Here is a 27,090-nt window from a genome sequence, read left to right on the forward strand (position 1 = left end):
GACTTTCTGAAAATCTAAGTACACTATATATATATACAATATATATATTGTGCTCATCCTTGTCCACATGCTTGTTAACCCCCCCGCCCTCACCCGCACTCAAAGAATTCTAGTAGATTGGTGAGGCATGATTTCCCTTTACAAAATCCCTGGGGATCATTGGGGTTGACTCTCCCTCAGCAAGTCATATTTATCTACGTGTCTGATAATTCTGTTCTTTACTGTAGTTTAAACCAATGTGTCTGGTCCTGAAGTTAGGCTTTCCGGCCTGTAATTGATGGGATCGCATGTGGAGCCTTTTTAAAAAATTGGCATCACATTAGCTATCCTCCAGTCATCTGGTACAGAAGCTGATTTAAATGATAGGTTACTTACCACCGTTAGTATTTCTGCAATTTCATATTTGAGTTCCTTCAGAAATCTTGGGTGGATACCATCTGGTGCTGGTGACTTATTACTATTTAATTTATCAATTTGTTTCAAAATCTTCTCTATTGACACCTCAATCTGGGACAGTTCCTCAGATTTGTCACCTAAAAAAATGGCTCACATTTGGGAATCTTCCTCACATCCTCAGCCGTGAAGACCAATGCAAAAATTCATTTAGTTTTTCTGCAATAACTTTCTCTTCCTTGAATGCACTTTTAGCATCTCAATTGGACAGTGGCCCCACTGGTTGTTTAGCAGGCTTCCTGCTCCTGCTGTGCTTAAAAATTCTTTTTCCTGTTACTTTTTGAATCTCTGGCCTTCCTAATTATATTTTTACATTTCACTTGCCAGAGTCTATTCTGCTTTCTATTTTCCTCAATAGGATTTAACTTCCACTTTTTAAAGGATGCCTTTTTGCATCCAACTGCTTCTTTTACTTTGTTGTTTAGCCATGATGGCACTTTTTTGGTCCTTTTACTATGTTTTTTAATTTGGGGGTTTAAAATTAAATTGAGCCTCTATTACGGTGTCTTTAAAAAGTTTTTAATTTCTGTTTAACTAACTTCCTCATATTTATATAGTTCCCCTTTCTGAAATTAAATGCTACGTAGTGGTCTGCTTTAGTGTCTCTCCCTCCTCGCCCCCCCCAGGAATATTAAGTTTTACTATGTTGTTGTCACTATTACCAAGCGGTTCACCTCTTGGTCCAGATCCTGTGCTCCACTTGGGACTAAATCAAGAAGTGCCTCTCCTTTTGTGGGTTTTAGGATTAGCTGCTCCAAGAAGCAGTCAGTTGTCAAGAAACTTTATCTCTGTATTCTGTCCTGAGGTAACATGTACGCAGTCAATATGGGGATATTTGAAATCCCCCATTATTACTGATTTTTTAAATTTTTATAGCCTCTCTAATCTCTCTGAGCATTTCACGGTAACGATCACCATCCTTGTCAGGTGGTCAGTGCTGTTATATTCTTTTTATTCAAGCATGTAATTACTATCCATAGAGATTCTATGGCACAGTTGAAAAGTAAATTAACTTTGAAATCCACCAAACTACAGCAGCTTCTTTGTGGAATGCACTCTTCACACTCTGCAGGTTTCCAAGTGAAACTTAACTGATGGCTAATATAGTATGTCTTCTGTGTGCCATCTGAGCCCTTCAAAGAAAATTAGGGTTTCTTAACCGTGGACTTAACTAATTTACAGCCATGATGTCAAAGGAAGTGTCCCTCTAGAAGAAGCCCAGACAGGTACAAGGAAGTAGGTCTTTGGGTCCAAGCTGTTTGACATAGAATTCCTATTGGATTCACTTTCTCTTCTGCAGTGGACAAAACTCCCAGTGCTTGAAAAAGTGGTTTGCTGGCAACTCCATAAGTTCTAAATTGTCAACATGAGCAGGGTCCAAACATAATTTTTTCAGGCCTAGTACAAACTTTTAACATGGGCCCCCTCCTGTAATGGGGGTTGCAGCCTGGGCCGGGCCTCTCAGGGCCTCCGGGCCCCAGTAAAGTGTACCCTTCCTCCTCCTTTTCCCCCCTCCCCCCTCGGGGAACATTAGAGTATATTTTATCTTCCTTTTGGGCGTTGGCAAATCTCATTTAGAAATGAGACACGTAATAGAACAAACAATAGGTTTATAGTATCATTGCTGAAAATGCAAGATTGTTCCTTACAATATATTCTTCAGTGCTGTGTTCTAGTTAGCTTTAAATTACTTGCACTGGGTTTTCATTATTTCCTTGGGAGATTATTCTGTAGTTTAATAACTAATCTTATCATGAGTAATCTTCCTGATTTTCAACCTGATCCTGAGACGCTCTGAGCACTTGCATCTCCTATAGAAGTTAATAGGAGATGTTGTTGCTCAACATCTTTGGATAAGTCCCATCTCCCCCTCCTCCCCAGCCATTTATTTCTGAAGTCAATTTCATACTGTTTTACTACTAACCTTTTTTTGTGTTGCCATGCAGTTTAAATATAAAAACATAATCTCTGCACCATTTTGAGAGAACAGTGTAATAGAATATTAGCCAGACTTTTTCCCCTCCCCAGTTAAGCATGTCAAGAAAGAAGAACGAAAATACTATGAGGAACTGTTAAAATACAGTAGAGATCATCTGATGCTGTACCCTTACCATTTGTCTGACATCATGGTGAAAGGCCTGAGGATAACACCGTTCTCGTATTACACAGGAATAATGGAGGTGAGTTTGAGAACAGAATTAAAACAAAACATGCCATGCTCTGTATTTCTAAAAATGCTTATTGTAGCATTGTAATGTCTGCCAGCCAGAGTCATATGACTGTTATTGTTTGCTCTTGGACAGACTACTGCTGATAATGAGCAGCATGAAGGTAAGCTTCAGAATTGTGCTGATAATCACAACTCAGCCTACCCCCCAATACCTCTCTGCAGAGCTCGGGTTTGGCAACTGCAGCTGGGTGGGAAATTGTTTTCCAGTCCTGAATCACTCAAAAACTCAGAATTTTTTTCAAACTGAAAATGCAAAAAAAAAAAAAAAAAAAAAATTGAGATTGGATCAATCAAAATATTGAATTTCATTTATGACCTTTTAAACTTAACTTAAATTTCAAACCAAAAAGTCATGCTGATCTGAAAAAAATGGAATTTTTTCATTTAGAAAATGTCAAAATGAGGGCTGTTTTGCTAACTTTGAAACATCTTTAAAAAATGTTCAGAATGAGAAATTTGTCAAAACTCACTTTATCTTGTACAGTTTTAGTTTTAGTGAATTGGTATTTTTCATCAAAAAGTTCCCAGCCAGCTCTCTTGGCAACCTTCTGTCACTTCGCTTGGGTGCAGTACACATGATATTTTCTCATTTGAGTAAAGGATGCATACAGTTTGATATAGATTAATTGATAATTGTTACCGTGCTTTCTGTTGGCTACTTTCATTAGTGCCTTCTTCTTCTCCTATTTGGATGAACATTTCTAATGCAAGTGTTACCACAGACTTTAATGGAAATAGACTTAGACTATTAGTAATCTGCCTGTCAAACTTTGAGGTGTTTTCACAATATAACTCAAAGGGATCTGACCATTATTAATAGTAAGCATATAATTTTTGATACAGTTCTTGCATCACTTTTATAGTAAGCCAGATCTCTCAAAAGCAGTAACTGATTTTAGCATGCTAGATTTTTTTTTGTCAAATTATCAAATTTGATTTGAGGGATAGATTTTTACATAGCAAACCTACATATTATTTAAGGTTTTAAATGCTGATTGATATCAAAGAAACTCTCCTTTCTCAAATAGTGGACTACCTTGGTCAAAAACATGTCTCTCTTGCTACAAATTAAGCTTTTTTCTTTTCTGTGTGTTCCTTTCTAAAGGATATAATGAACAGTGAAAAAAGCTACGATTCATTGCCTAACTTTACTGCCGCTGACTGTAAGTATTATTTGGCTGCATTCTTATTTTTAATGAGATAGATAAATGCAGCTTCTGAAAACAGTTTTGAGACTTCAGTTGCATCACAACTCCTTTTTAAAGGTGTAGAACCTGTTAGTAGTTCTGAAGTAGGGATACGTCTTCACTGCAGAGTTAGCCTGGACTGTGTCTTCATTGGCACTGCACTCCAGGGTGTTGCTAGGATTTCTGGGCACATAATCCTGGTTCTTTGCGCTGCAGTAATCTGAGCTGTGCTGTGATTTTCCCAGTGAATTGTGGGAGAACTTGTGTGTGTTTGCGGGGGGTGAGGATTGTAGGAAGGCATTGGGTTATCAGCACTCAAGGTAGCTTGTATCCTCACAGTGAAGTCAGTTCAAGTGAAAGCGGAACCCAAGCTCTAACCCTTACCCCTAGTCTTGCCAGTCTAGCCTAGTCTTGCCAGCTAGGGGCAATACCTGAGTAAGAGTCAGTCTAAACTTTGCAGTGAACACATACCCTATGGGTCAAATACACATTATTGGAAAAGGGGAGTGAAAGGAAGGGTGATAGTCTGCCAAAGGGGCTGAGGAAGGAAAACTCTGGTGAACAAGACAACTGACATGTTTGGGTGTTAAAAATCTAACTTTAGAAATTTCCCTACTTGCTTTTACTGGCCTTCTTCCCTGTTGTGCCTCAGTACGTCTCCTCTGGGGGTGGGTGGAGAGGGGTTGTTTCACAGTCAGATAACACAGTAATCTTTGGATGATTTCAACTCTCATTAATTCTCATTAACTCCACATATGTCACATTGGGAGGTAGTTGAGAAAAGCAGTTTTCCAGCGCCATAGAATTGCTTCTTGGAGTACAAAAGATAAACGACTCATGATTTAATCTCAAACCAATAACTATGTGTTACTTGAGAAACAATTGTAGTTCAGCTGCGAAGTGACTAATAGGTAATAATGTTAAATTTCTTCATTGGAGTTTTGTAACTCCAACTAGCACTGAGATGCTAAACTTTAGGAAGAGGGATGTAAGAAAAGTGAGAGAGCATGGAGGCTACTTAAACATACCATAATTGAGGCACAAAAGTTATGGTATGCATATACCTGAATAAAAAGGAAGCAGGAAGGCAAGAAAAATACCAAATATGGTTAAATTGTAAGGTAAAAGGAGCTATTTGGGTCCATCGGGTATCCATTTAAAAGGAAAAAAAAAGGAAATCCAGCCCTAATAAAGCCAGTAATGGGACCATAACTATGACAGCTAAAATATAGGGTGGCAATTTTGAGGCCTGAGGGAATTTCAAAAACAAATTCAGCCGATATGCACACTTTAGATAAACCAGGGGAGAAAGGAGAGACACACTTCTATGCAACAAGACCAGAACATTGACTGGGGTACAGCCATGATGTTGCCGCTGAAATTAAAATGTATTTTGAGAAGTTTTTACAAAGCATAACATGTTTTAAAAAGCAAGATTTTTCAGGAAGTAAATTTGAAGTCACTAATTATCATCTTGGAATTATTTTTAATTTTTGTGTGTTAAATTTTGGTCCTCCTCCTGACTAGATTTGTGGATCCAACACTTGAGAGTTAGGGCACTATTTTGTGCTCTTATTAGACTTACAGGAAAATGGGGGTGGGAGAACTAGGATAAAGTCTTCCTGATTTCTGTGGGACAGATGGCTGGAAGTTATTCCTAACTGTATGGCTAAATATGTAGTGGGCTTTGGCTATTGCCACAGTCCTTAAGTTTGTTTTCATGAATGTAAGGATCTGCAGGGAGTAACACCTATAACAGTTTTCAGGGAGAGCAAGAGACACCAAACCTTTTTTGTAAGTAATTATTCTGAAGAGACCCAGTATTGCAACCCTTGCTCATGGAAGTGGTCATACTGAATTCATTGGTGTGGTTTCTATGGGTGAAGATCACTGGATTAAGATCTTCCAAGGTGATACCATGGCCAAAAGAGCTAGTGTGATCCTGGGATGCATAAACAGGGAAATCTTCAATAGGAGTAGAAAGGTTATTTTACCTGTGTATTTGGCACTGGTGTGACCTTTGCTGGCATACTGTGTCCAGTTCTGGTGCCCACAATTTGAGAAGGATATTAATAAACTGGAAAGGACTCAGAGAAGAGCCACACAAATGATTAAAGGATTAGGAAACATGCCGTATTGTGATAGACTCAAAGAGCTCAATCTATTTATTTTAACAAAGAGAAGGTTAAGGGGTGACTTGATTATAGTCTGCAAGTATCTATATGGGGAACAAATATTTAATAGTGGGCTCTTCAGTCTAGCAGGAAAAGGTGTAACAGTGTCTGGAATGTGAAGCTAGACAAATTCAGATTCGGAGTAAGGTGTAAATTTTTTACAGTGAATATTAACCATTGGAACAATTTACCAAGGGTCATGGTGGATTCTCCATTGCTGACAATTTTTTATGTAAGTGGAGTGATTTTTTTTAAAAAAAAAAGATATGCTCTAGGAATGATTTTGGGAAAGTTCTATAGGCCTATGTTATGCAGGAGGTGAGACTAGATGACAACAATGGTCCCTTCTGGCCTTGGAATTATGAATTTAGTTTGTGCAAAGTAAATGAAGGAAGCCAAATTCTGCTCTTGGGAAAGTATTGAAAATATTCTTGATACTCAGAACTACTTTAAAAAATGAGAATAATATGTTCTCACAGCTTCAATTTAAAAAGGACTTTTTTTCCTAAGGAAAATCAAACATTTACTTTTCAGGTCTAAGGCTTCTTGGTATAGGAAGAAACCAGTACATTGATCTAATGAACCAGTGTAGGTCATCAAAAGTAAGTTTTTAATTTTTTTTTCCATCTGTTCTAAGTGTGAGTCTTGCTCTCCATGCCTGGCTCCATCTTGACAAAGCTGTTCTAGATGGGGATAGGAAGCATATGCCTCTTTAATCATAATTTTAGCTAATCAAACATAATATTTCATGTGGTAATACACTAACATATTTGTTTCTTCAAAGCTATTAAAATATCTTTGTTAATTGTGATAAAAAAGCACCAAAAAAAAAAAAAAGTTTCTCCAGCTTTATGTTATCTTATTATTACTTATTCATGCTACATTTTGTCTAAGGCCCTCTCTAGACAAAGACAAGGGGCTAAATTCTCCTCTGAGTGTAAATCTGAAGTAATTCCATTGGCTTTGGTGGAGTTATTCCATACTTATACTGGTATAATTGAAAGTGGATTTTGCCCTGGTGTATGCTCCCAAAAGCTTATAATCAAAGTAGTTAGTGTAAATTGTATTTAGTTTGTATACTACTCATGTGGTCTGTTAGAGGATTCAGTGTTAGATCTGATCATGCAGCCCTTTTTCTGTGTGTGAGCAGTTCCACTGACGACATCAGGACTAATTTGATGATTGATGTCTGCATGATCTGGCCCTTTTATGAGCTCAGTTTACAATGATAATTTCCATTTTAAGAATATAGTAAGTAATTCATAAGTGCTTTCTACAGTTATAGCATTGTGCCGTTGGCCAAAGGATTGTGTATCCAAGTAAAAAGAGATTTAGTGTAGGCTGACTGAAACGAAAACGTTAGGGGCCTGCTGTACAGAATGTAGAGAAGAGTAATCTTACCCATATCAATACAACAGTACCCTCTAGCAATTTTTTCATGAACTGAAGTTTATAGTAGCTCGTGGCATCATGCTCATCTGGAACATAGTGTAATCATTATCTGTCAGCAGAAATAAACAGAATACGTGTTCTTATGATGCATTGCTTATTAGTTTTGTAAAGTATTCTGCCTACAAAAACACTCCATTTGATATATTGTATACTATTCTGTATCTTCAGTCTCTGCTTTTTTGCTAATAAAATGCTGGTGTACTTTTAATAGTTCAGGCCTGGACTTCATGCTAGCAGACTTGAGTACAGTTCTCATTTTTTAATGACTGAAACGAATATATACATACACACATAGACTTATGTGAAGGCTTAAAAACTGCTGGGGTAAATGGATTGTTTTCATCCCTGTGTGCTATATACATGTGCATTCAGTGACCTTAGGGGAGTAAGAATAAAAATCGTTAGGCTTCCCACCTACCAATGTATCCTGCACTGTTTGTTTAATGCCTGAGTATGCAGTACTTAGAGAACAAGCATTTACAAGTAGCTGTTTTTATGGTTTAAAGGAAACTGGTAACATCCTTATTTTGTAATCAATAACATTTAACGTACAATTTCAAATGGACTGTATCACTGCAGAAATTTTTCAGAAGGAAAACTGCTCGTGATCTGCTACCAGTAAAGCCAGTGGAGATTGCCGTAGAGGCATGGTGGGTGGTGCAGGCCGGCTACATCACAGAGGATGACATTAAGGTATTGTTTGTTTAACCAAATTTAGACACTGCTAATTACGGAGAGAATTGGGAAAGTTTACAAATCTGTACTGTTTATCTCTTAATGTAATAGAATTTCTTATGGAAATAGTTGTAAGGGATTTTTTATTGGTATACTTTCTCTTTTAAGTATTTCCTGTGAATTCTGGCTCCTGGGTTATGTGGTATCAGAAAACTTATTTCAGCATGACTGTGAAAAACATTTTCCCATGAACTATGTGATGCATATATCTTAAAAAACAAAAACAAAAAGAAACAACTATGTAATGTGGTGTTATGTGGTTGTCTCATTTAGATTGTAAGTTGTTCAAAGCAGGGACTGAATGTTTGGATGGAACCTAGTACACTTCAGATGCAGTTTTTTTGTATTTCAAGATCCCATAACCCCAAAATGATTTAAATAGAGGTGTTGTATTTAGATCCTAAACTTAACAGTTCTAAAATAGATTGTAGTTAAATAAGCTGTGTTGAAAATGCACCATCCTACTTAAAAATTTAGCACTCTATCATCAATAAATTTTAAAAACTATTTTGATCTGAACTTCACTTGCTAAATCTTCATCAGGCAGTAAACTAAATACAACTTCCAGAGGAGTGCATAATCTTGTGATGAGGTTACTTCAGCAGGGACAAGAGTAACAAACTAGACAGCTATGGCAAGCTTAAATCTGTGGTTCAAGTCCTGTCTTCCTTGTGTAAATATGCCTTTATTAGTTTTCATTGGTTTAAAGCTGAGAACTTTTCATTCTGAATGACTGTATGTAAAATGCTTAGACAGATCTAACTAGTATTTAACGTTTTCTTTTACATAGATTTGTACTACATCTGAGAAATCTGTTATTGATAAGATAATTGATTCAGGTCCTCAACTTGCTGGATCACTAGACTACAATATAGTTCACAGTAAGTGTCTAACAAATGTGGCATTTCTATCTACTGAAGAATTTATTGAGGAAAAATTTGAGGACCAGTATTTCAAACTAGGAGTAAAAAGAACATAGGAGGTAGAAGCATTCAGTACAGATAAGAAATGAAGGAAATTATTGTGGAATGATACAAGAGTGGAGGAAAGGAGAAATAGTTAAACTCAAAATCACCTATAAACAATGTTTCATAAATAGCATAACACTGATTCTTAGCAGTATATATATATATATTTTGTAGCTGTCACTCTATTTCTGTTTGAAATGATGCAACGGCTTTCCCACAGCAACACATAAAAAGATCTAGAAAACGCATGCAATTTCTAGACATCATGATTGTGTTGATCCAAATTAAAAATGCATTGTTTCAATTTACTATTATTATTCATCTAATATATACTATTTGGGGAGGGAAGAGCTTTTAAAATAGTAATTGATTCTGTTCTGAAGAGCACTATCAAATAGCAAATTTGGCATCCATTTAAGATTATTATGATTTGGTGGTAACAATCTTTTGTTGATTTTCCAAAGATGTCCCACTCTACTGCTGAGAAACTCTATGTATGTCTCAAAAACAATGAGAGTTCTGTGGCACTTTAAAGACTAACAAATTTAATTTTAGCAGGCATAAGCTTTCGTGAGGCTCAGCCCACTTCGTCAGAAGCATCTGATGAAGTGAGCTGAGTCTCAGGAAAGCTTATGCCTGCTAAAATTAAATTTGTTAGTCTTTAAAGTGCCACAGAACTCTCATTGTTTTTGCTGTATACAGACTAACACGGCTACCCTCTGGAACTCTGTCTCTCCATTGTTTACATAGAAACAAAAAATATTTTGAGTTAAGTTATGGTGCCAGCAGAGGGAGCCCAAACTGACTAACAAATCCTCTTCTCTGAGCTCTCTCTGCATAAATCATTGGTGGCATTGATCCTGCAAATGAGATAGTAAATGAAGAAGATCTATACTCATGGCCCAAGCATAATTTTTTTGGGCTCAGTACAAACTTGTAACACAGACCCCCACCCACACAAAAACCACAATCCGTCATCCCATACATACAATCTCATGAGCCGTGAAAAAAGTTTGAATTTGGAAATTACTGTTACATATTCTACATTTCTGAAAAATGCCTCCCCCGCTTTGCTATTTTTGTTTAACATAACACCCAGCCTGAGAGTCCTACACGTTTGCCAAACTATTTTGTAACTTTTTGGTCATTATAAAGGTATTGTATCTTGTCAGTGTCTTGATTTTTTTATTGTAATGGACCAATGTGACTGCAAACATTTTATAATTAGAAAGGCCAATTAACTTTAAAGCTATATTTTTCTGGCCTTTTTCATTGCAAAATCATGAATTAGCCCCCCAAAGTCTATTTCTCCTGCAAGTTCACATTCAATGGATAAGATAGCTAAGTGGCTTAACCGTTCTTTTCAGGCCACAAGCCTGGATCTTTGAAAAGACAAGAATCAGATAGTGTAGCACTACTCTCTACTGCTTCTTGTAAACCTTCTGAATGTGGTGGTGCTAATAGTGATACTACCTGACTATCTTCAAGCATTAGATTGGAGTCACATGATGCATGTTCTGGCAGCTTTTCTTTCTCATCAATTGCCAGTGCAAGAGACACAGTCTCTATATTGAAATCATTTTCATCTTTTGGTCATCTGCTTTCCTAGTTAGTATATTGTCTGACTGCAGAAAGGCCTTGTCTGAAGTGAAAAACTGGAGGATAGACTGGTGTCCTTTAGCTTCTTTTAGTTCCCTCTCTTTTACCTCCTTACATTTCTGGCTGCCTGATTTGTATTTATAGCCACCACCAGACATGGCAGTATGGGGTGTGTGTGTGACTGTGAGTGAATTAGACAGAAGAGGCAGCGGCACTGGCTCCTACTGTCTCATGGTGCTTTGCTTTGCCCCTCCCACCAGCTGTCCCTTCCTCCTGCCTATGCACAAGGAACTCTGGGACTGGTAGTTCTTGATCTTGATATGATAGACAATGTCACAGAGAGGAGCACAAACCTCTCTGTCTTTCAGTCTCAAACAACAAGTCCTAGTTTAACTGCACAAGCACACACTATCTATTCTAGAGAAGGGCCTGGGCTGGGCCAGGAGGCCCAGCAACTCACTGCTCAGAATGTTGCTTGAGACTGCTCTAACACTGCTTCTGATTGGCTCCAGCAAATCTCACAAGATCTGGACAATAGATGCATAGATACAGGGAAATAAGTTTCTATAAATATCCTCAGGCACGATATACAATTTAGCCTCAATTTTTTCCTCATGGTAATGGGGGTTGCAGCCTGGGCTGGATCCCCCAAGGCTTCTGGGCCCTGGTAAAGTGTACCCTTCTTTCCCCCCCCCCAATGTGAGGGCTCTGACTATACTATGTATTCCCCATAAGCAGGGCAGGAAGAAATTCTACAGATTTTGTCCTGTTCCATTTAACAAACCCTGAAAGAATGAGGGAGATTAATTTCAAGCTTTTGAGTGGATGTAAGAACAGTAGAGGATTTAAGAAAAAATGCTTGACAGTGACCATTCAAGGTATTTAGGGCTAAGTTACGCCTGTGCCTGAGGAAAGTAAAGGGTGCTAACTCAATGTGCAAATAGCAGTGTACCCAGCGTGGGTGTGTAGAGGCTGCCCTGCCCTGTCTTGTGGGTGGAAAAAGCAGATGTGGGCAGGTAACAGAATGGACCACCAATGGGATGGGTTTTTATGGGAAAAAAGGGTTTGGTTGTCCTAAAAATCTGTTGTGTATATGCTGCCATATACAGCAAATGAGAGCATGCACCAGCAATGAAGACTGCACTTGAAGAAAGCAATAAAAAGCACCCCACTCTGAGCTGTGTCAGCTTGCCGTGTGTCCTCCTGGCCTATGACTACAGGTTGTCTTGCACTACATGTGCTTAACAGCCTGTCTGGATACATGTTGCTATATACTCTGTGCAGGCTTGTCAGTGTGCAGTCCATGATATAGTGTGTGTATCTTTATTTTTAGAAGGCAGTGCAATTCCTAACATAAAGCATGAGTCCAGTCTGAACACAGTTTGTTAAGCCTCTATTACTAAAATGTGTACAGTTGCAACTCAAATCCCTATAGTGCTAAAATTGTGTCTTATCAAGCTCGCTTGCATGGTTGGCTGTTGGCTTGGCAATCTATTTGTGAAAATGTCTACTGTTTCTCGTAATATTTTGAATGCCAAATAATTAAGATGATTAACTAAATGATTCTTGGAGGTGTTAACTTTTGAGTTAGTTATCCTCAAATGTCTTACCCTGAGCTAAATAAAATACTTAGTCTCAAGGATAAGGAGTTAAATAAAAACACACATATATTTAAAAACTGAGAGCTGATAATGTCCTTTCTGCTATACTGAACTTGCAGTAGATTAGCTCTCTGGCCCAGGGTCAGAGATAAATGAAAGACAATAAATCAGACACCTAATACACTGGGTGATCAAGGTTTGTGCTTTATTAGCTCATGATACAATTATTGGAGTTAACAGGCAGGGCTTTCAGGTTATGCTGAAATGTGCTCTCTGGGTCTTGCCCTTTGAACTCCCTCTCCATAACTATGTTTATGCTGTACAGTTAACCTGGGTGATTGACACCCAAGTTGAGCATTCAGGTTAGCCTACTCCTGGTTGTGAGTATTGCCACTACAAAGCTATTTCCTCATTACTGCGTCCTCACTATTTCTGCACTCCCATGTATGTCAGGGGCACATCCTATGGCTCTCTGTGCTGAGACACCCTAGGATTGTGTCCCAGTCATTTGTGGGAGAACTTGTCCGTCCTTCGGGTGGGGGTGGATTGTGGGAAGGACTATCAGCACTCAAGTGAGTTAAGTCTGCATCCTCACTATGGGTAATTAAAAGCAGAACCAGGCTCTAACCCACACTCTCAGCTAAGTAAACCTGGGTCAGAGGTTTTTTTGGGTGAATGGTAGAAGGTTTAAGATAAAACTCAAATAAGAGTCCATAGTAACTGCAGTGTAGATACATCCCATGTTTCTGCAATAAACATAGTTCCCTCAGTTTCTGATTACCCTTCTTCCCATGCCCTGTTATGTTCCTAATTCCTGTCTCTGAAATAAATATAAGGCTGTGAGTCAAATTGTACCTTATCTTTGTGCTGTAAATAATTTAGGATTGATTGAAAAAAATGTAGTGTCTGCTAGTATCATTAGTAATTGGGTAAACATCTCCCTAAAATGATATACCTTTTTTATTTCTAAAGGCTTATATAACAAAGGATTTATTTATCTTGACGTACCAATATCTGATGACAGTTGTATAGCAGGTGAGTGTATGTTTTAGAAGTAGTAGCTAAGTTTTCTGGGGGAGAGATTTGTTCCTGAAAATTTAGGTTTCCTTTTCTTGGGTGCTGCTTGTCTGTTTTTATTAAAGTGACCCATATAACCATAACACCAAGATGGATGAGAATTTTTCTTGTTCATTCAGTGACTTTCCAACTTGCTGCTAAAACATTTTGTCCTTTATCCTTATGCTAGTATTTATTTATTTCAACTTATATTTCTATCTGAAGTAATAAAGCCGTTTTTAATATATATAGAGATGAGATCCTTATTTACTTATTTATTTAAACAATTGTCCTTGTTTTGTTGTATCTGCAGTTAACAAGGATACTGTAAATGTAAAAAACTTAACTAAGAAGTGTTTATTAAAAAAAAGCCTGTCTAGAAGGGGGACTTGATTCAGATATCACATCGCTTCCATCATTCATGCCTCTGTGACCTTGACATTTGATTACTGTAAAGTGCTGTACGTTTGGACCATGTGGAAGCTTGAGCTAATAGAGAATGTGGCTGCCCACTGGATAAATGGTGCAACATTCAGGGAGCAATTAATATTATTTTGAATGCTCCCAAGATATCTTGGATGGAATTTCTAGGGCAAGGTTTAATTGTGTTTGGTTTAAATGGTTTGGGACCTGGTTATAGAGGGACCACCTGTCACTTTTACAGTTTAGAGCTGTCAAGGCACTTGAGCTGGAACTGGTCCTTAACTCTTCACTTCTTTCCTTTTTCCACCACAGCCCAGACATATTAACCCTTCAGGCATGCTACAAAGCTAGTCTCTTTCATAGATCTTTTAAGGAGGCTGGGAGTTTTTTTCAGGTAGATGGGCTGGTGACTGCAGGATGACTTAGGTGGGTCTTATGATACAGCTGGGCAGAATGACTGCTATTGTGGGAGAATACTTGGTGATTGGAAAATTGCTGAATATAAATATTTCATAGAATGATTTTAGATCTCTGATTGTGTTAGTCTTTGGGAGGTGTGTAGCGTTGGAAAGGCACCAGAGAAACTGAATGAATAAGTTTGAACTTGGAAAGGCACCAGAGAAACTGAATGAATAAGTTTGAACTTGGAAAGGCACCAGAGAAACTGAATGAATAAGTTTGAACTTGGAGGGAAAATATTTTAAATTACCCCATAGTCTAAACTAGAATAAAGTTTAGTTTGGCTATTTTAAAAAAAAAGTTCCAGGTTTTAAGTAGTCAAAAATATTGTGAAAACTTAAAGCTCCTCCTATACCATAGTATTTAAAATAATTCTTCCTTCCAGTGCCTCCACTTGAAGGTTTTGTAATGAACAGAGTGCAGGGTGATTACTTTGAAACTCTTCTCTACAAGATATTTGTTTCAATAGATGAACACACCAATGTGGCAGAGGTAAGTAATGCTTAGCTTGTTTCTGCATCAGGTGGGGGAAACTGGAAGGGCCAGGAAACAGGCTGGTGAAATATCTGAAAGATAGGAAATGCATGTATCTCTATCTATTGTCAGTGTCCATCTCCACAGCTGTACAAGGGATATGTCTATACTGCCGGTGCCATTGTTGGCAGTGCAGGATCGATTCTGCGGGATCGATTGAGCGGCAGTGGAGACCTGCTCGATTTATCCGGAAGTCGATGCCGTTAATCCACCCCCGCAAAAACAGTAACATTGTGTCGACTGAAGGGCATTTCCCATTGGCGCAGCATAGTGGGGTGCTTCAGTAAGCTACTCTACATAGCTTGTGTATCTCCCGTTGACTGCTGCCAAAATCTGCTGGCAGTGTAGACGAAGTAGATGTGTAGATGTAGCTTTCCAGAGATGAGTCTAGGGAGAAGAATTTGAAACAATATTCAGTACTTTATGGAATGTGCTAGTGGTTTTTTTTTAATATTAAGAAGCACACAACTCTTTCATAAATGGCACTACCTTTGCCTTGGCAAAATGAGTAGTGCATAGGAGCAACATGGGGTAGTAGTTTTAGTGAATGACCTTTGCATGTAGTTAATGTTCATAGTACTAGCTGCTTTTTACTTTGTTTTCTCTGCTTAAAGGAGCAGTTTCATTCTGAAAAAAGGTTTGCACAGGGGTAACTGAGAGATTAAACCTTGGATTGGAACTTAGTTGATTATGCACAAGAAAAAATAGAATCCAGCTTCCCCCTCTCATAGATGGATTGATTCTGTTGTGCTAACAGGAGTAAAAAGTCTTAAATTTTTATCTTTGTCACCAAAGTGAATGAATGGGACAATGAAAACACAGGGAGTAGATTTTGTGAGTAAGTGCCACTTTTACATGATGTTGTCTCAAAGCCTAATCACACTGTAAAACTAGGCTTGATTCTCCAATGCCCTGTGTATTCATTGACAATGGGTGTATAGTGGGTGTTAAATAAATTAACTGGAATTATAGCATTTTACATCCACTTTGCATGTAGTCTACTCTGGTGTAAATGACTGCACCAGGAGTAACACAGTGCAGTATGTGATTCTGAATCTCTTGCTGCTCAAGGAAGGGAATATTGGGCTAAGGTTTCAACATTTCTCCTCCTTTCCCTTAACCACTTGTGAAATGACAGTAGATTGTATTGTACTAGAAAAGGTGTTCTTGACAAGGAGCAAATGAGTCCTGGAATCACTTATCAATTATTCTTATTTTGTCTCTTGTCTTGTTTCCTATTTTTCAGCTTGCAAATGTTCTAGAGATAGACTTATCACTGGTGAAGGTATGTCTAATACTACAGCCAAAGCATCTAATTGTCCAAAATGAAAATTCTCCAATGTTTTACTACATGGCTTCTTAAATAGATACTAAAACTACATTATAAAACTTAGCAGTTTTTTATTGATCTCATGTGTGTCTTTGTCTCTTCAGAATGCTGTGTCCATGTATTGTCGATTGGGTTTTGCCCACAAAAAAGGCCAAGTAATGAATCTGGAAAATCTTCATTCATCATGGAGGAACATTCCTTCTATAAATAGACTGAAGTAGGTATCTTGTCATGTTCCTTGGGCTAATTGAAAAGTATAGTTTTGACCACAAAGGTGGGACTTTCTAAATTCTATCCTTGATTCTGGTACTGTGATTCCCTTTGTGGTTCTGGCAATAACTTAATTATCTTCCTTCATTTTCCATATATAAAATGAGAATAACACATGCATAGCCCTCAGGTATATGTGAGCATTATAGGTGGTAAAGTTCTTTGATAGGTGCTGTAAATAATACTTTAAATGTTGGCCTTTTGGTTTAGAATACTTACTTTTTGGTTTTGAAACACTGACTATGTACTTATTTTAATGTCTTATGGCTGTGAATTTATATTATTCTATATTTTGATCTGTCTTCAGGAATTTTAAAATTATTTCCTGATTTTAAAAACTAAAAGTAGCCATTACCATGCTAGTACCATGACAGCATATCTCAGTGCCTCATATCTTGGTGTGTGTACTTCTAGTTAGTGGTGTGTTTCTGTGGTTGGCAAGACAGCTTGCAGTACTCAGGTACTCTGGCAATCCTGTTGGGGCCCTTGTTTTGTTCTTAAACTTAAATTTCTGGTAAGGCTTTCAATAAATAAATAAATAAAACCTGTTTGAACTCTTTTGTAGCCATCAATTGGAGACTGCAGACGTCTGTGGCTGAGGGTAGTTTTGAGGGCAGGAACTGGATTAATAGATATGCTTACTACATTGGTGTGAAATGTTTGAACTGACTAATAGGAATTGCAGTGGTTTTCACAATCTGCCCCTGAGCATGAGTGAGGTACCATGAGATTAGCAGGCAGAGCTGCTGCCAGGGTGCTACAGTGATAATATATAGAAACTTTATGTTAATAGGAATACTTTGGATCCACAAAAGATGTTGCTTTCATGGGACAGTGGAGAAAACCGGAGTCCTGTACAGGAAGCTTGTTCATCAGCTACAGATACTGACACCAACAGTCAAGATGATCCAGGTTAACACCCATTTTGAATTGATATGTTACAATCACTTGGTTAATGTTTTTAAAATGCCTTGAGGTTATAAATGCTAATTATTCATAGACGCAACCAGAATATGAAGAGAGATGAAGATTGTGTAAATACTTCTAACATCAGATGCATTGGGTTATTTTTCCCTTTTTTATTCTTAAATTATATTACCTCCTCTACCCTGAAAAGGTGCCGTTTTAACCAATCTGCATTATGAATGTTAGTAGAATTCTTCCTAAATGAAAATAAAATAACAGCAAAATTAAATTTTAAATTTGATAAGTTATATTGTGTTTCAATAATGACAAGGAAATATGTGTAGAACTCCATATGGCGTAGAGTGGGCTTTATTTTTTAGTTCATATATAGATCTCGTTTTATGATTTTAAGGCTTGCTTAAAGAAAATTTCTTTATTCTTAAATAAAACAAATAAGATTACAAATTCTTTCTTTGTTTTATTAGGTGACACAGCCAGTGTGAGCAGCTTGAGTCTGTCTAGTGGACACACAAAGCGTATTGCCTTCCTGTTTGATTCAACTCTAACTGCCTTTCTGATGATGGGAAATCTTTCACCAGTATGTCAGATTGTTCAGTTTGTCTATGTGAAGATCAAATGTGTAGAAAACATTTAAAATCTTTTGGCATTTAGTATAATTCAGTTCTGATGATTGTAGAACTTTTGTATTAATTGTTTAAGCAAATTCTGTCTTTATTTTACAAAAACATATATGTTAAATCTCCCACTCAGAGAGATAAGAATCTATGAGAGATAAGACTCTTATATACAATATATATTTGGATTATATTTTTGCAGAACTTGAAAAGTCATGCAGTAACTATGTTTGAAGTTGGAAAATTGTCAGATGAATCTCTGGACAGTTTTCTTGTGGAACTTGAAAAGGTAACCCTCATGTACAGTCTCAAGCTTTTCAGAGCTTAACGTGTGTGTGTGTGTGTGTGGCCTTGCACTTTTGTTTTAGGAGCCTCTTTGTTTACCCCTCTTTTTACATAATAATATTGGCAGGAACACATGCATGGAAATATTCAACCCTCAGTTGTTTATGTCCCATTAAAATGGTGACTATCCTGTATGTCTGTGCCAGTAATGACTTTTTTAGAGCCAAATTTTCAGAAGTGCAGTCACTCAGTGAAGACATGCAAATACAGTAAACCCTCACAAACCCTAGCGTGCATGTATTTGTAGATATATGTACAAACAACCATGTGTTTAGCATTGTTTCTTGTGTGCTAGCATTGTTTCTTTGCGTGCTGGATTTGAGTATCTGTAAATGTGCATACACTTTTGAATTCACATACTTTTGAAAACTTGGCCATTAAATATTGAAATTTCCAGACCATAACTTGCTAGACATGATTTTTAAAAAGAAATCTTTTAAAATTATGGTAGATGTAAGATCTAAACAACCCAAATTCTTAAGATGACTATAAAGTTGCATATTTGTAGATTTTTTTTTCTGTAATTGTTATGATTGCTATGACTCTATTATGGCATCCTTTCACATAGGGCTCTTAAGAGATAAGTTATATTGAACAATGAAGATACAATACAATTGAAGTTGTTTGATTTAATTTTTTTTTATTCCTCTCCTTCACCTCAGTTTTAATGTCTCACTTTTATGCTTACATTATAGTATTTGACAAGCTTTGCCAGGTTTCTCTTCACTTAACCTAATAGTTGCTGTGGCTTATTCTTGCTGAAAAGTTTCAAGGCAGTTGCACCATTTAAATGCTGACTATAGAATGTTTATAATAACTTACTAATCTAGCTTTTTGTGGAACAGGTATTTACAAAAAACAGTATAGAAAGTGTAACATTCATATTATTTTTTGTTTAGGTTCAAAGCACAGGTGAAGGGGAGGCACAGAGATACTTTGATCATGCACTTACTCTGAGAAACACAATACTGTTTTTGCGGCATAACAGGGACCTAGTGGCACAAGCTACACAACCTGAACAGCCAAATAACGGTACAGTGAAAGTTACTGTTTGGGAAAGCTGTCCAATCTATCGGAGTTAAGTTTGTTTATCTATCATGTGTTCTCTTTAAATATAAGTTTTCTCCATTTAGTCCCCTATTCAGTAAAGTACTTAAGTGCCGTTTCTGAATGGGGTGCTTACAGTCCACTGCTGCCTCTTTTGAGCCTCCAGGGATTGATTCTTGTCACATTTGACACATCAATCACTTACATGGCAGTAGACTGGTGTTCGAAGTACTAGATTGATTTCACTGCAAGACCATGGGCAAACTGGGCTGGTGTGGGAGGGAGGCGGTTCCAAACCACACACATTCAAGGATAGTGAAGGAGTACATTTACTCATGCAGAAATAATCCTGACCTACATGGAGATTTTTCAAAGGCACAAAGTGGAGTTAGGCACAACTTCCATGGCCCCCACCCCTCATGCACACGGGAGCTGAATGCCTAGTTGTCCTTTATGCCTGTGGAAAATCCCCCTCCCCTCCAAAAAAATTCCAAACATACTTCACTGCAAAAATCCATCGTCAAGATGAAACTCAAAAACTTTTTTCTTGCTGTTAGTTCACCTATCTCTTTGGGCCTGAAATATACCCCAAAACTGCAATTCTGTGATGACTAAATCTATCCATTAGATTGAATTTTGTTTTAACAGGTAAGGGCTTGATCCTGCAAGGTGCTAATTGTAGTTGGGAAATTTAGGTGCTCAGTACCTCCCAGGATTCGGTCATTGGAAGGCAGAATCATACTATTCCACTGTATTACCCTATTCTATAGAGAGAACTGTTTGGAAGCGAGTGAACAAAGTACTACTCTGCTATTTTGAATCAATGGTATTTCACCAGATTTACACCAGCATACTTGGGAGAAGTGTTTGGCCCAAGTGTCTTATATATTGCAGTATAATGGCGGATAATAGAAAAAGTGTAATATGGGTTGGTAGCAACATTTAGTTCTTCTTTGAGTGATTGCAGATGTGTATTCCACTCGTGTGTACACTCAGCACTTCGAAAACAGAACTTCGCCTAGTGGTACCTGTAGGGGCGGAGCTTACGCCCTGTGGCCTTTAGCCTATCCCCTAGCTATCCCGACCCCCTCCGTTCCTTCTCAACATCCGCGACTAGAATTAGAGTGCGTCATATGGTATTTCCTTCGTGCTGTTTCTTTTCTCAGTCTTTTGAGTTTTTGTTATAAATAGTTCGTTAATGGCACCCCTAGTATTAGTGAAGAATAGTTAGATTAACTAATCATCCTGGTGGGATGCCCACACCAAGATTCACACAGTGTCCATTATGTGGGGTGGCTATGCCCAATGATCCTCACATGCAGTGTTTATTGTGGCTAGGAGGAAGATACATTAGAGAAAGGTGCTTCATGTGTGAGTCTCTTAAGAAAAGAATGCAGGTGGCAAGGGACTTGAGATTCAAGTAGCACCTTGAGGCCCACTTTTGGCACGAAGGACCTCCACAGATTGTCCAGTCTCTCAAACAACTTCAGAGCTGGAACGAGCTGATGTTCCTCAGCCAGACTATGATGTCTCTCTCAGGAGGACGACAGATTGTTCTCCTTCCTGGGGTCCTCCAAGAAAAAGATCTCACAAAATGGACTGCAGCTACTTCAGAGCTGTCATCCTTCTCTTCCAGGAGGAGTGCAGACTGTGATCCTTCAAATATGTGAGATGGAACTGGACTATTCGCTTTGTTGACTCCAGTGCTGTCCATGGGACGCTTATTGAGTCTGCAGTGACTCAATGACGTCAGCACCGACTTTTTCCCTCTCTGTTGCCTCTCCTTGTTCCTGGTTCTCCAATTATTCAGGAGCATTCAGTAGCCCAGACATCATTGCTTTGGAAAGTGCTGCTTGGTGTGATGGCAGACATGTCCCAATTATTGGCATCGCCTAAAGCTCACAGTGGACAATTGAGCAGTTCCTTTTTATCAGTAGTGACTGGTCTGTTGGCACCATTGCCATCTTTGGCACTTATCATGCCTGTGGTACAGACCACATCTTTAGGATGAGTACTGAACCCAGCATCTGTGCTGTCTTCAGTGTTGGTACCAAATGGGAGTGTGATGTCCTGGCCTATCCTCAGGGCGCCGACTTCTTTTCGTACTTCAGTGCCGATGCAGCCAGTATATTGGGTCTCAGACGAGGCGGGATGTTTGTTTGCTCCATGCTGGATGCGTCCCCTATTACCTTCTTATAGCTTTGGGGTTTCATCACACTCAGGGACATTCTCCCCCACTCCCTTGTCCTCGAGATACAGTTCTAGGGGATAATGGAGGCTTCCTATGGACCACAATCGGTGCCAGGATTGGCACTGTTGCCACCTTAGAGATGGGTTTTTGGCCTAGTGCATGCTCACCATCAGTGCCATATCCCTATCCCCAGTCACTCCGAGGGACGTTCCACATTCAGTAAAATTCTCTCCAGGGTTAGGTTGCCCAACCAACCTGTAGTATCATCTGCTCAGCTGCTTACATTGCAGACTCAAATGGAGGCTACTTCCTTGGAGCAGGTTCAAACTGAACCACTCATACAGGAGCCTGTACTATAACAGAAGGCTCCAGTGACTCCACTTCCATTGTCACCCTCATCACTGGATGACTCCATGATATTGCAATCTTTCTCCACAGTGTCTGAAGATTTTAAGCTCCATTAGGAGGTTCTCAGATGAATGGCTTCAGCTATGGGTATTCAAGTGGAGTTTGTGCAAGAAAATACACGCAACTTGGTAGATGTTCTTCAGTCCCTGGCCCAAGGAGTGTAGTTCTTCCTTTACATGAAGCATTATTAGAACATGCCAGGACTTTGTGGAATACCCCAGCTTCCTTGCCTCCTATAGGAAAACATACGGATCTCCTTGGTTTATCAACTGCCCATATCTCTTTATCCTGACCTATTGACCCAGCACTATGGTCAGATTTGGCATCCAGTATTGAGCAGCCTGCAACTCATGGTGTGGATGCTGTACGGCTAGATGAAGAGGAGGAATGATATTTGGAAGTTGTTCGACAAGTGTTGCTTAATAGTTGGAAGCCCTCTACTAGGGCTACTTATTTGGCCAAGTGGAAATGGTTTTCAGATTGGTTGCTAGCTTGGGGAATTCAGCTGCTACTGGCCTATATTTAGGACATTTTAGAGTATCTGTTATGCCTTCAATCTTCTGGTCTTTTAGTCAGATCGTTGAGGGTTCACATAAGCAGCGATCTCAGTGTTTTCTTCTGCCCATTCAAGGGAAGTCAGTTTTTTCAAACTCCATGGTAGTGGGATTTCTGAGAAGGGTCATTCATCTCTACCCACCTGTGAAAGGGCCAGTTCTCTTGTGGTAATTTAATATACTCTTAGCTGCCCTGATGGGGCCTTTGTTTGAGCGTCTGGTAACCTGTTCTCTGTCCCTTCTGTGTCAGAAGGCAGCTTTCCCTGTTGCAATAACATCTGCACAGAGAGTAAGTGAGCTGCAGGCTTTACTACTGGAGCCCTTGTATTTGCAGTTTTTCAAAGACAAAGTGGGGCTGTGGCCACATCCAAAATTTTTGTCAAAAATTGTTTTGCAGTTTCACCTTAACCAAGTGATTTACTTACCAGTGTTCTTTCCTAAACTGCATTCAAATGCACATGAACAGTAACTTCACATATAGGAAGTGAGCCGATGCTTGCCTTTTACCTAGAGAGAACTAGGCCTTTTCAGACATCTCCTTGACTTTTTATCTCCTATGTGGATCAAATGAAGGGTCAGGTGGTTTCTGCGCAGATGAATTCCAAAGGATAACTTCCTGCTTTACCACAGCTTATGAAGTAGCTCAGTCTGCACCCCCGTATACATTATGGGCTCATTCAACGAGAGCCCAAGAGACATCAATGTCAATTTTCAGCAATGTTTCAATATTGGACATATGTTGGGCTGCAATATGAGGCTCTGTACATACTTTTACCAAACGATGTTTCGTTATCGCAGCACCTCTGTCGGATGCAAAATTTGGGAAGGCAGTGCTGCAGTCATTATTTAAATAGATTCCAAGTCCCACCTCTGAGTACTGCCTCTGAGTACACATCTACAATCACTGAAATAAAAAATGGCTACTTATCAGTTTTGTAACTGTTGTTCTTCAAGATATATTTCAGACTTGTATTTCACAACTCACCTTCTCTTCCCTCTGCATTGGAATCTCTGCTCTTGACATTCGGTGGGATGGAACTGAGGGGGGTTGGGATGGAACAGCCCTTAACTTTCTAGGGGAGGAGCTAACGGCCACAGGGCGCAAATGCCACCCTTATGGGTATGGCTAGGCAAGTTCTCCGGCTTCTGTGCACTGGTAACACCTGAGTGAATACATGTCTGCACCCATACCTTGAAGAACAACAATCACAGAACAGGTAAGTAACCATTTTTCTTTAATATTAGATATTGAATCTTGTAACTCACTGAATAGGAAACTCTTCTTCACATAGTCAAGTAGGCAGTGAGGTGTAAGTTTGCTTCTCTGTCAGAAGCCAAGTTCAAGCATAAACTTGAGATACTGCTTTGTAGAAATACATCAGTATGTCAAGGTCTTCTTGAATCCTGGAAATATTCCAGGTGCTAGATATAATCCTTTGCTGGCCAAAACATTGGCACTGGCCATCTTTGTAGCACTGAGTAAAAAGCAACATAGCAGCTAGTTTTTATGTATTCCATTTTCTGTGGCCTATGTTTCTGCTCCTGCGTAAGCAGAGGAGATGATAATTTAACTTTATATTTTAATGGTTTGTTGTAAAACATCTTCTAGAACATAGTCATAAATACTTGTTAAAATACTGAGTTAGCTTAAACAGTCAAAAACCAAGCTGCTTAATGTTAAAAGTTCAAGTCTGAAAAGCAAGTCTGTAAAAATAGTGCATCTCTTTACTTTAGTGACCGACAAGACTTTTCTACTTTAAGAACCAGCACATCTCAGGGAAAGAACTGGATTCTTTTCTGATTCACATGTTGTTAGAATTGTTACTGGTTGTGATGTACAACGTGGAACACAGGTTGGCTTTCAGGCTGGCAGACCATCTTTTTACTTGTAAACTGAGCAAATTTGATTTAGAAATAATTGATTCAATAAACATTGAACCCCAGAATGACTTCTATGATTTCTACAAGGTTATCTTTCTATCAAAGGACACTTTAAGATTGAAATTTCATTTGTAATCTGTTGAGTTTACGTATTCCAAAACATATGGTTATGATAGTGCTACAGCTAATAAACCACTCCATAAAACCCTACGCATGCTAGAGCATTTTAAGGATGGAGTTTCAGCTTTTGACTGAGTTTCTCTGGTTTTCTCTGTTAACCCTTCCTTAATTCTTAATTACTAATACAGTTTTGCAAATGGTCCCACAAATTCAGGAAGGAAGGGGTTAATCCACCATTCAGTGAATTTCATTCTCTAGGCACTAGTTCCATTGCAATGGATGGATTCACTAAAACTAGTATGGTAGTGTTAAAACAGCCTATTAATAGTACTCTAAAATATTGTTTACATTTTATTTAAATATTCAGGAGTGAACATGAGAGAATAGAAAATCTAAGATTGTGTGTTTCCTTCCACATGTGCTTTTGATTGTATATGTTCCTTTTCTAGCTGTATTCTAAGTGTCTTTTGACACTATTAATGTAGGTTTTCCTTTGGATCTCTTACGATGTGAGAGTTTGCTTGGCTTGGATCCTGCAACCTGCAGTAGAGTTCTAAACAAAAACTATACGCTACTTGTCTCCATGGCACCACTCACCAATGAAATTCGACCCATCAGCAGCTGTACCCCCCAGGTGAAAACCTGTTTTGAAAGGAATCTGAATCTGTGATATTATTGCTCTTCATTTTGTAAATAATTCTTTTAATGTAAAGGCAGTTTTCTTTGGATCTTTTTAATAGAAAGTAATTTCATTAGAATTTTTGCTTTAAGTGATTTGCATGTAAAACAATAGTATTACAGTTGTCTCAGAAAATCAGAGGTTAGGGAGGTATAATGTGCACATTCATTATTAAGCTGAATATATTTACTAAATGTCTGCATGGCAATTATCTCTCTAGTTAAATTATTTGTGACAGATGTTCCTTTATAGATATTTAACATTTTGAATTCATATTCTTAAAACTCTCTTACAATGAGCCCTTTGGAAATAGTCTTCTAATCTCTTATCAGTGTAAATGCCAGGAAACAAAATAGATATTTGGCATCTTCCAGAAGAGATAGTAATTTAAAATTTATTCCACTTCCCTATATCATTTTGAGTAGCACATAGTAAGGTACGGCTCCATAACAGTAAGGGGGGGAGTAATAAAGCCTTTAATTTGTTATCTAAAGTAGCTCTATCTACTTCTGTAGTAAATATTTTAAATTTAGTAGCTTAAGTTTGGAGGAGGCACTTGGGTCCACATTTTAAAGGTATTTAAGTACTTCTACACTTGTGTTTCAATGCCTAACTGATTTAGGAGCTTAACCCATTTTCAGAAGGGATTTAGGCAGTTAGGAACCTAAATACCTTTCAAATCTGGGCCTAAGCAACAGTGTCTTCATTACCCTTTTATGTAGCAGATAAAATAGAATATTTAAGTCACAAACTAAAGGAATCCCAGAATATTAAGGTCCCAGAGCTGCAATATTGAAATCAATGTGATTTTACCATTGACTTCACTGGGATCACGATCATCTTACTAATAAAACTCTTAGGTCTGGTCTCCACTACAGACCTATATCAGTATAACTACATCACTCAGAGTTGTGAACAATCCACACCCCTGAGTGACATAGTTATACTGACCTAATCCCCCTGTAGACAGTGCTGTGTCAGCAAGAGAGTGTATCCAGCTGACATAACAACCACCTCTCAGGGAGATGGATTAGCTATGCCGAAGGGAGAGCTCTCTCCCTTTGGATTAGAAAGTATCTTCATTAAAGTGCTGCAGTGTTTTAAGTGTAGACTTGCCCTCATATGATACATTCTGTCAATGTTTCCCAAATGCTGGGGCATATCCCCCTCGGGGTTCCTGAAGAACTAAGTTGGGGGAGGATTGTAAGAAGACTTATCATCTGTTCTCCAGGTTGTCAACTTTCATTAAAAATAAATAACACAACCCGGAATGGCAAATTAATTAAGATGGATATGCCTTTCCCAACATATGTCACAGTTGTGGTAGACGAGATGCAATAGGCTTCATTTTTCAGCTTTTAAAAATTTAGGAAAGTGCATTATATAATCTTCTGTGAAACTACTGTGTCTTGCTTCCTGAGTTTGTTTACTTAGTATATTACTTAGTTTCATAAATCAGACATCTGCAGTGAAAGTTAGAATAGTGAAACATACTGTGCAATATAAATTACAAGGGAAAGTAATGTCAACATCTTGGTAACCAAATTCTATAAAACAACCGGCTTGTTTACAGCATTTTGTTTGAGCAGGTGTCCAATAGCCATATATGTATTGTATCTATAGCAAACTTTAACAAATTTAGCCTTCAAGCAGGAGAGTCCTTCCCATCTTCTGTTATACCCAGGGAACCAAGGGACAGCTGAGTTTGAAGCTTAAAACTTGGATTCACCATGTAATAGTGAGATGTTGCAGTTCCTGGCCATGAGGTCAGTCCTATCTGCTTGTAAGGGTTACTGTTTAAGTGTACCAACTATAGTAAAATAACAAAGTTCTGCAGTTTTTTCATAATCTAT

General features: G+C 38.3%; 1 protein-coding gene across 2 annotated transcripts in view; it reads left to right on the forward strand.

The window, feature by feature from the left end:
• FAM91A1 (family with sequence similarity 91 member A1) overlaps nucleotides 1-27,090 on the forward strand; it is a 50,480-nt gene that overhangs the window by 8,085 nt on the left and 15,305 nt on the right. The window contains exons 3-16 of one of the 2 annotated variants that reach the window (XM_067531135.1): nucleotides 2,482-2,633; nucleotides 3,789-3,846; nucleotides 6,579-6,646; nucleotides 8,076-8,189; nucleotides 9,022-9,112; nucleotides 13,372-13,434; nucleotides 14,723-14,829; nucleotides 16,118-16,156; nucleotides 16,306-16,418; nucleotides 17,265-17,383; nucleotides 17,863-17,975; nucleotides 18,215-18,301; nucleotides 19,257-19,389; nucleotides 25,044-25,192. In XM_067531135.1, the coding sequence (XP_067387236.1) occupies nucleotides 2,482-2,633; nucleotides 3,789-3,846; nucleotides 6,579-6,646; nucleotides 8,076-8,189; nucleotides 9,022-9,112; nucleotides 13,372-13,434; nucleotides 14,723-14,829; nucleotides 16,118-16,156; nucleotides 16,306-16,418; nucleotides 17,265-17,383; nucleotides 17,863-17,975; nucleotides 18,215-18,301; nucleotides 19,257-19,389; nucleotides 25,044-25,192 (1,406 nt within the window). The remainder of the gene's footprint in view (nucleotides 1-2,481; nucleotides 2,634-3,788; nucleotides 3,847-6,578; nucleotides 6,647-8,075; nucleotides 8,190-9,021; nucleotides 9,113-13,371; nucleotides 13,435-14,722; nucleotides 14,830-16,117; nucleotides 16,157-16,305; nucleotides 16,419-17,264; nucleotides 17,384-17,862; nucleotides 17,976-18,214; nucleotides 18,302-19,256; nucleotides 19,390-25,043; nucleotides 25,193-27,090) is intronic. The other variant, XM_067531145.1, reaches the window with a different exon arrangement.

Source organism: Emydura macquarii, unplaced genomic scaffold, assembly GCF_026122565.2.
Source record: "Emydura macquarii macquarii isolate MOO-44397 ecotype Brisbane River unplaced genomic scaffold, CSIRO-AGI_Emac_v2 contig_369, whole genome shotgun sequence".
Lineage (NCBI taxonomy): Eukaryota > Metazoa > Chordata > Testudines > Chelidae > Emydura > Emydura macquarii.